This window comes from Peromyscus californicus, unplaced genomic scaffold, assembly GCF_007827085.1.
Source record: "Peromyscus californicus insignis strain IS unplaced genomic scaffold, ASM782708v3 Scaffold_14__1_contigs__length_90479793_seg_2, whole genome shotgun sequence".
Lineage (NCBI taxonomy): Eukaryota > Metazoa > Chordata > Mammalia > Rodentia > Cricetidae > Peromyscus > Peromyscus californicus.
In genome coordinates, this window is record NW_026294436.1 from 3043040 (window position 1) to 3053543 (window position 10504).

Sequence of the window (10504 nt, forward strand, 5' to 3'; positions counted from 1 at the left end):
TGAAGAAATTTATTGTTTCTACCTTGACTCAAGACGCAGTTTTGTGTATGCATATATGCTTTATTAATTGGTGATTCATGAATTGTTTTGTGGAACTGTTTATGTAAAAATGAAATTACTTACAGAACTGGTTTTGTGTTATAAATGGAACGGTTTAAATGGAAAAGTTTGGGTTTTCTAACTAGGTTTGAGATTTTGCTTAAAAAATTATAAAGAAAAGGGGGAGAGTTAATATTCCTTAGTCTAATTTCAAAAGTTGAGTGGATTAATGTCATGTTTTTGTTAGTAAGAAATGCAAATGGTGTATATTAAGAGACTACTTTTAAAGTGTAAAGAGTTTTATTAAGAAACTGCTTTTGGATGTTTTGCTAAGTTTTCAAAGTGTTAATGGTTAGATTGAGAAGATTGCTTTTCAATATGGGTTTGTAGGAATTGTATGAGTTTGGGTTCTTCTAACTAAGTTTGAGATCTTGCTTAAAAAATGATAAAGAAAAGGAGGAGTTATGAGGTTGAATTATGTTTGCAGAAATTATATTTACCCTATTGATATTAATGCACCCTGGTTTTGTGGAGTTAAGGAAATATTTAAGTTTGATGTGAATACATTGAAGTTTTTCCTATGTTCTGTTAGCAAGAAAATTCAAATGATTGAGTTAAAGTTGTAAGACGGAGAAAATAGTTAACTATATTTAGCACCATATATGCTAATTCAAATGGTTCTGTTAAGAGTTTGCTTTGTGGTGTAAGATTGAGAGAATTGTGACTATGTATAGCAATATTTATGTTAACCTGTTAATGGTAATGATGAAGCTAAGGGGTTCTTTTTAAGTTTGTAGTCGCCTTAAGAGTTTTTGGCTTAGAAAGGGCTTGAGGCAGCTAAAACTGCCGTAGTCACCTTGGACCTAATTCAAAAGAGAAATGCCATCTTTATCATCCTCTACTCCCATACTGGGAGGTGTAACAGCTATGAAGATTGCTGTAAGCCATTAATAGTTATTTTTTATATATTAAGAAAGGGGGACCTGTGGGAGCCCGTTCTTGGGTTCCTCGTGGCTTTACCCAGCAGGTCCGCATAGAGGATGATTAGGACCACGGGCCTGAGTGCAGGTGTCTGAGATGGTCTGCACTTGGCTGTGCTGGGGGAGGAGGTCTTTTTCTCCACCCCCTGGCATCTCTATAAAAACCCTGGGGCAGAGACAGTCAGGGCCCGTTGGAATAGGTTCCAGGCCCTCTCGAGGCTATCCTTTATTTTCTATCTGTTTATCTCCGTGATATTCTCCACAATAAATCCTTCTATCTAATATTTCCTGGTGCTCGCACTCAAGAAAACTCTGGGGAACTGTGGGGGTGGTTGGGTAAACACCCCACAACACAGTAAGAGACTGGGATGACACAGTAGGAGAAAGTGATGTCACAATTGGAGACTATGATTACACAATAGGAAACAGTGATGACACAGGGGGAAACTCTAATGACACAGTAGGAGATAGTGATGACACAGTAGGAGACTGTGATGACACAAAAGGAGACTGGGATGACAGAGTGGGAGACCATGTTGACATAGAAGGAGACTGTAATGACACAGTAGGGGACTGTGATGACACAGTAGAGACTGTGATGATAAATAGGAGACTGTGATGACACAGTAGGAGACTGTGATGACACAAGAGGAGATTGTGATTATGCAGTAGGAGACACAGATGTCATAATAGGAGATGGTGCTGACTTATTGAAGACTGTGACTCACAATAGCAGACTGTGATGACACAGTAGGAGACGACATGGACATTGTAGAATTTGATGACACAGTAGAATACTGTTAGGACACAATAGGATGATGACACAATAGGAAACTGGATGACATAATAGAAGACTGCAACGACACAGTAGCAGACTGTGATGACACAGTAGGAGACAATGGTGACACAGTAGAATACTGTGATGACACAAGAGAAGATAGTGATGAAACAGTAGGAGACAGTGGTGACATAAGAGGAGACTGTGGTAAAACAATAGGAGACTGTGATGTCACAATAGGAGACTGGGATGACACAGTAGGAGACTGTGATGACATAGTAGGAGACTGTGATGACACAGTAGGAGACTGTTTGGACATAGTGGGAGACTGTGAGGACATAATAGGATACCATGATGACACAAAACGAAACTGAATGACATAACAGGAATCTGAGTTGACACTGTTGGAGAATGTGATGACAATGTAGGATACCATATGACACAGTAGGAGATGGTGAGGACACAATAGGATACAATAATGACACAATAGAAGACCATGATGACATAAGAGGACAATTTGATGACACAATAGATTATGATGATGCAATAGGAGACTGTGATGACGCAATAGGAGATGGTGATTACATAATAGGAGAATGTGATGACACAATAAGAGAATGTGATGACACAATAGGAGACCGTGATGATAAGAGAGGTGACTGTGATGACACAGAATGGAACCATGATAACATCAAATGAGATTGGGATGACACAGGAGGAGACTGTAGTAACAAAGTAGGAGAATGTGACAACATAATAGGAGTCTGTGGTGACACAGTAGGAGACAATTATGACACAATAGGAGACTCTGATGACATTATCAGAGACTGTAAAGAAACAATAAGAGAGTGTAATAACACAGTAGGATACTGGGATGACATAATAGGAGAAAGTGATGACACAGTAAAACACAGTGATGACAGCATAGGAAAAATTGATGACACAATAGGAGAAAGTGATGACAAAATAGGAGACTGTGATGACACAGTAGGAGTCAGTGAAAACACAATAGGAGATTTGATGACACATTAGAAGAATATGATGATAAAATAGGAGACTGTGATGACATAATAGGATACTGTGATGACACAGTAGGTAACTGTGATGACACATGAGGAGATTGTGATGACACAGAAGGCTTCAGTGTCCTCATAATAGGAGAATGAATAGACACAATATGATACAGTGATGACAAAAGGAGATACTGTGATGACACACTAGGAGATCATGATGACACAATAGGAGATTGGGGTGACACAGGAGGAGACTGTAATGACATAGTAGCAGACTGTGATGACATAAAGGAGACTGACGACACAGTAGGAGACTGTAATGATACAAATGGAGATAGAGATGACCCAGTAGAAGACGATGATGAAAGAGTAGGAGACTGTGATGTCACAGAAGGAGACTATGATGACACAAGTGGAGATTGTGTTGACGCAGTAGGCGAACTTGATGACATAATAGGATACTGTGATGATACAATACGAAATAGTGATGACAGAGTAGGAGACTATGATGACACAGAAGGAGACTGTGATGACACAATAGGAGACTGTGATGACAAAATAGGAGACTATGAGGACACAGTAGGAGATTGTGATAACAGTAGGAGACCATGATGACACAGAATTAGACTGTGATGACACAGAAGCAGACTGTGTTGAGACAATAGGAGACAGTGATACCACACTAGGAGACAGTGATGAAAAATAGAATACTGTGATGACACAGTAGGTGACTGTGATGACACAGGAGGAGATTGTGATGACACAGAAGGAGACAGTGTCCTCATAATAGGAGAATGAAAAGACACAATATAAGACAGTGATGACAAAAGGAGAGACTGTGATGACACACTAGGAGATCATGATGACACAATAGGAGATTGGGGTGACACAGGAAGAGACTGTAATGACATAGTAGCAGACTGTGATGACATAATAGGAGTCTGTGATGACAGAGAAGGAGACAATGATGACACAATAGGAGTCTGTGATGACATAATAGGGATACAGTGAAGATACAATAGGAGAGAGTAATGACAAAGTAGAATACTGTGATGACATAAAGGAGACTGTGACGACACAGTAGGAGACTGCAATGACACAAATAGAGATAGAGATGACCCAGTAGAAGACTGTGATGAAAAAGTAGGAGACTGTATTGTCACAGTAGGAGACTATGATGACACAAGTGGAGATTGTGTTGATGCAGTAGGAGAACCTGATGACATAATAGGATACTGTGATGATACAATAGGAAATGGTAATGACAGAGTAGGATACTATGATGACACAGAAGGAGACTGTGATGACACAATAGGAGACTGAGATGACACAAGAGGAGACTGTGATGACACATTAAGAGACTCTTAGGACACTGAAAAAAAACTGAGATTACACAGTAGGAGACAGTGATGAAACAATAGGAGACCGTTATGACACAAACGGAGACTGTGATGACACAATAGGAGATTGTGATGACACAGTAGAAGACTGGGATGATACACTAGGAGACTGTGATGACACAGTAGCAGATTGAGTTGACAAAAGTGGAAAAAGTGATGACACACTAGGAGACCAGGATGACACAATAGGAGACTGAGATGAAACATTTGGAGATAATGAGGACACAATTGTAGACTGTGATGAAACAATAGTTGACTGTTTTGACACAGTAGGATACAGTGATGACACAATAGGAGACTGCGATTACACAATAGGAGACTGTGATGACCCAATAGGAGACTGTGATGAAACAAGAGGAGGCTTTGATGCCACAGTAGGAGACTATGATGACATACTAGGAGACTGTGAAGACACAATAGGAGACTCATGTCATAAGGTGAGACTGGGATGACACAGGAGAATATTGTGACGAAACAATGGGAGACTTTGATGACACAGTAGGAGACTGTGAGGACAGAGTAGGAGACTGTAAAAACACAGTAGGAGACCGTGATGAAACATTAGGAGACAGTGATGACACAATAGTAGAAAATGATGACAAAATAGGAGACAGTGATGACATTATATGAGACTGTGATGACACAATATGAGACTGTGATGTCACAAAAGGAAAATGATTGATGACACATAGGAGACTGTGATAACAGAGTAGGAGAATATGAGGACACAGTAGTAGATTGTAAGGACACAGTGGGAGACTGGGATGACACAATAGAAGATTGTGAGGAGAAAATAGGAGACTGTGATGACATAAGAGGAGACTTTGATGACTAAATACGAAATTTTGATGACATAATAGAAGACTGTGATGACATAATAGGAGACTGGGTTGACACAATAGGAGACTGTGATGACACAATAGGAGATTGTGTTGACACAATAGGAGACTGTGATGAAATAATAGCAGATTGTGTTGACAAAAGTGGAAACAGTGATGACATAGGAAGGGACCGTGATGACACAATAGGAGACTGTCATGACAAAGTAGGACACAGTCATGACAAAATAGGAGATAGTGATGTCACACAAATAGACTGATTGATGACTTATTAGGAGACTGTGATAACACAGTAGGAGACTGTGAGGACACAGTAGGAGATTGCAAGGACAGAGTATGACACTGTGATGACAAAATAGGAGACTGTGAGGACAAAATAGGAGACTGTGATTACACAATAGGAGATTTGATGACTCAATATGAAAAAGTAATGACACAATAAGAGAGTGTGATGACATAGTAGGAGAATATGGTGACAGAGTAGGAGATAATGAATAAACAATAGGAGACAGTGATGACACAAGAGGAGAATGGGATGTCACAGTAGGAGACGGTGATGACACATCAGGACACTATGATGACACAATAGGAAACAGTGATGACACAATAAGAGAATTGATGACACAATAGGAAATTGTTATGACACAGTAATAGACCGTGATGATATAGTTGGAGACGGTGATGTCACAGTAGGAGACAATGAAGACAAAATAGAAGACTGTGATGACACAATAGCAGATTGTGTTGACAAAATAGGGAACAAATATGACACAGTAGAAGACAGTGATGACAAAATAGTATAGTGTGATGACAAAATAGGAGACTGTTATGACATAATAGTGACTGTGATAACACAGTAGAAGACTGTGATGTCACAATAGGAGACTGGGATGACACAGTAGGAGATTGTGATGACACAATGGAAGAACACAATGGCAGAGTAGGAGACTGTGAGGACACAGTAGGATACAGCAATGGCACAATAGAATATGATGACACTTTAGGAGACTGTAAGGACACAATAGCAAACTGTGCTGACACAATAAGAGACTGCGATGATACAGTAGGAGATTGTGATAACACAGTAGAAGACTATGATGATAATGAAGGAGACTGTAGTGATACAGTAGGAGATGGTGATGACAAAGTAGGAGAATGTAATGACACAATAGGAGACAGTGATGACACAGTAGGAGACTGTGATGAAAATAGAGACTGTGATGACACAAGAGGAGATTATAATGAGACAGTAGGAGACAATGATGTCATAATAGGAGATGGTGATGATACAATTGGAGACTGTGACATCACAAGAGGAGACGGTGATGACAGAGTAGAAGACAGTGGTGGCACAGTAGAATTTGATGACACAGTAGAAGACTGTGAGGACACAATAGGATACGATGATGACACAATAGGAGACTGGATGATATAATAGAAGACTGTGATGACAGAGTAGGAGACTGTGATGACACAATAAGACACTGTGATGACACACAAGAGACTGTGATGACACAGTAGGAAACTGTGATGGCACAGTAGGAGACAGTGATGACACAATAGGAGGCTGGGATGACACAATAGGAGACTATGATGACACAATAGGAGACTGTGAGGACACAGTGGGAGACCAGGGGAAAATATGATACCATGATGACATAATAGGAGACTTGATGAGACAATAGGAGACTGTGATGACACATTTGTAGACAATGATGACACAATTGGAGACTGATGACAAAATTGGTGACTGTGATGACACAGTAGGAGACAGTGATGACACAACCAGAGCCCGTGATGATACAATAGGAGACTGTGATGACACAGTAAGTGACCATAAAGACACAATAGGAGACTGTGATGACACATTGGAAGACTCTGATGACACAGAAGGAGACTGTGATGACACAGGAGGAGACTATGATGACACAATAGGAGACGGTGATGACATAATAAGAGACTGTGATGACAAAGTAGCAGACTGTGATGACACAGTAGGATACTGGGATGACATAGTAGGAGACTGTGATGTCAAAGTTGGAGACGATGATTACACAATAGGAAACAATGACAACACAATAAGAGACTGTGAAGACACATTAGAAGACTATGATGACACAGTAGGAGACCATGAGGACACACTAGAATACTGTGATGACACAGAAGTAGACACTAATGACACAATAGGAGACAGTGATGAAAAATAGGAGACTGTGATGACACAGTAGGAGACACAAGAGGAGATTGTGATGCTGCAGAAGGAGACAGTGATGTCATAAAAGGAGATGGTGCGAAAAAAATAGGAGACTGTGATATCACAATAGCAAACTGTGATGACACAGAGGGATACTGCAATGACATTGTAAAATTTGATGACACAGTAGGATTTTGTGAGGACACAATAGTATAAGATGATGACACAGTAGGAGACTGAATGACATAATAGAAGACTGCGAGGGCACAGCAGGAGACTGTGATGACACAGTAGGAGACCAAAATGACAGAGTAGGATACTGTGATGACACAAGAAAAGATTGTGATGACACAGTATGTGACAGAGATTTCATAATAGGAGACTGTGATGACAGAGTAGGAAACTGTGATGACACAAAAAGAAACTGTGATGATACAAGAGGAGACTGTGATGACGTAAAAGGAGACTGTGATTATACAACAGGAGACAGTAATGACACAGGAGGAGACCGTGATGACATACTAGGAGACTGTTTGGACACATTGGGAGACTGGGAGGACACAATAGGATACCATGATGACACAAAATGAAACAGGATGACATAACAGGAGACTGTGATGACACTGTATGAGACTGTGAAGAAAGGGTAGGGTACCATTATGACACAGTAGAAAGCAGTGAGGACACACAATATTGACAAAAAAGAAGACCGTGATGACATAAGAGGACAATTTGATGACACAAACGGAGACTGTGATGACACGAACGGAGACTGTGATGATAAAAGAGGTGACTGTGATGACACAGTAGGAGACTGTGATGACAAAAAAGGAGATAGTGATAATATAGTAGGAGACCATGATGACACAATAGGATACTCTGATGACATTATAGGAGACGGTGCTGATACAATAGGAGACTGTAATGACACAGTAGGATACTGTGATGTCATAATAGGAGATGGTAATGACACAGTAAGAGACGGTGGTGATATAATAGGAGAAAGTGATGATGCATTATAAGACTATGATGACACAGTAGGAAACTGTGATGATGTAATATGCTACTGTGATGATACAATAGGAGACTGTGATGACATAGCAAGATACTATGATGACACAATAGGAGATTGTGATGACATAGTAGGAGATGATGATGAAACAATAGGAGACAGTGATGACACCAGAGGAGACTGGAATGTCACAGTAGGAGACTGTGATGACACATCAGGACACTATGATGACAAAATAGGAAACAGTGATGACACAATAGGAGTATTGATGACACAAAAGGAGACTGTTATGACACAGAAGTTGACCGTGATGATATAGTTGGAGACAGTGATAACACAGTAGGAGACTATGAAGACACAATAGAGCACTGGGAAGATATTCTAAGAAACTGTGGTGACACAACAGCAGATTGTGTTGACAAAATAGAGAACAGAGATGACACAATAGGAGACTGTGATGACACAGTAGGAGATAGTGATAATGCAATGGGAGAACATGATGACACAATAGGATACTATGATGATATAATAGACTGTGATGACACAGTAGGAGATGGTGATGACATGAAATGAGAAAGTGATTACACAATAGGAGACTGTGAAGATACAATAGGAGATTATGATGACCCATTAGAAGATTCTGATGACACAGAAGGAGACTGTGATGACACAGTAGGAGACTATGATGACACAATAGGAGACTGTGATGACATAATAAGAGACTGTGATGACAATTTTGGAGACTATGATTACACAATAGGAAACAGTGATGACACAATAGGAGACTGTGAGGACACATTTGCAGACAGTGATGACAAAATTGGAGACTTTGATGAAACAATAGGAGACCATGATGACACAATAAGAGATTGTGATGACACACAAGAGACTGTGATTACACAGTAGGAAACTGTGATGGCACAGTAGGAGACAGTGATGACACAGTAGGAGACCTGGATGACACATTAGGAGGCTATGATGACACAGAAGGAGACTCTGATGAAAAAATAGGAGAATGTGCTGACATAATAGAAGACAGGGATGGCACAGTAGGACACGATGAAGAAACATTAGAAGACTGTGATGACACAGTAGCAGATTGTTTTGACAAAAGTGGAAACAGTGATGACACAGTAGAAGACCATGATGACAGAGAAGGAGACTGTGATGACACAATAGGAGACAGTGATGAAACAATAGTAGAGAATGATGACAGAATATGAGACTATGATGATATAATAGGAGACTGTGATGACACAGTAGGAACCTGTGAGGACACAGTGGGAGACAGTGAGGATATAATAGGATACCATGATGACACAATAGGAGACTAAATGCCATAAGAGGAGACTGTGATGATAAGGTAGGAGACTGTTATGAAACATAAGGAGACCATGATGACACAGTAGGAGATGGTGAGGACACAATATTATACAATATTGACAAAATAGGATACTGCAATGACAAAAGAGGAGATGTGATGACACAAAAGAAGATTGTGATGACAAAGTAAGACACTGTAGTAACACAGTAGGAGACTGTAAGGACAGAATAGGCATCTTGGTGACACAAATGGAGACAATGATGACACAATAGGAGACCCTGATGACATTATAGGAGATTGTGATGATAATAGGAGACTGTAATGACACAGTAGGATACTGTAGTAACATAATAGGAGACCGTGATGACACAGGAAGAGATGGTGATGACATAATAGGAAAAAGTGATGACACAAAAGGAGAAAATGATGACGCAATAGGAGACCCTGATGACATTATAGGAGAATGTGATGATAATAGGAGACTGTGATGAAACAGTAGGAGATTGTGATAACACAATAGGAGATTGTGATGACACATTAGAAGAATATGATGACACAATCAGAGACTGTGATGACACTTTAGGAATTTATGATGACACAGTAGGAGATTGTGATGACATATTAGGATACTGTGATGATGCAAAAGGAAATAGTGTTGACAGAGTAGGAGACTATGATGACAGAGAAGGAGACTGGGATGACACAATAGGAGACTGTGATGATACAGTACGAGACTGGAATGACAGAGTAGGAGACTGTGATGACACAGTAGCATATTGTGTTGACGAAAGTGGAAGCAGTGATGACATAGTAGGAGAAGGTGATGATAATAGGAGAAAGTGATGATACAATAGGAGACAGTGATGCAACAGAAGAAGAAGGTGATGACACAATACGAGTTAATGATGACATAGAAGGAGACTGT

The 10504-nt window shown here is 39.9% G+C and overlaps 1 protein-coding gene across 1 annotated transcript; it reads left to right on the forward strand.

The window, feature by feature from the left end:
• The first annotated feature begins 2440 nt into the window (after positions 1 to 2440).
• Positions 2441 to 6484, forward strand: LOC128109536 (coiled-coil domain-containing protein 1-like). Its single transcript, XM_052736686.1, has 6 exons — positions 2441 to 2532; positions 2984 to 3294; positions 3874 to 4068; positions 5698 to 5832; positions 5931 to 6227; positions 6324 to 6484. Exons 1-6 carry the CDS (start codon positions 2441 to 2443, stop codon positions 6482 to 6484), a joined length of 1191 nt encoding a protein of 396 aa, XP_052592646.1.
• Positions 6485 to 10504: the final 4020 nt, after the last annotated feature.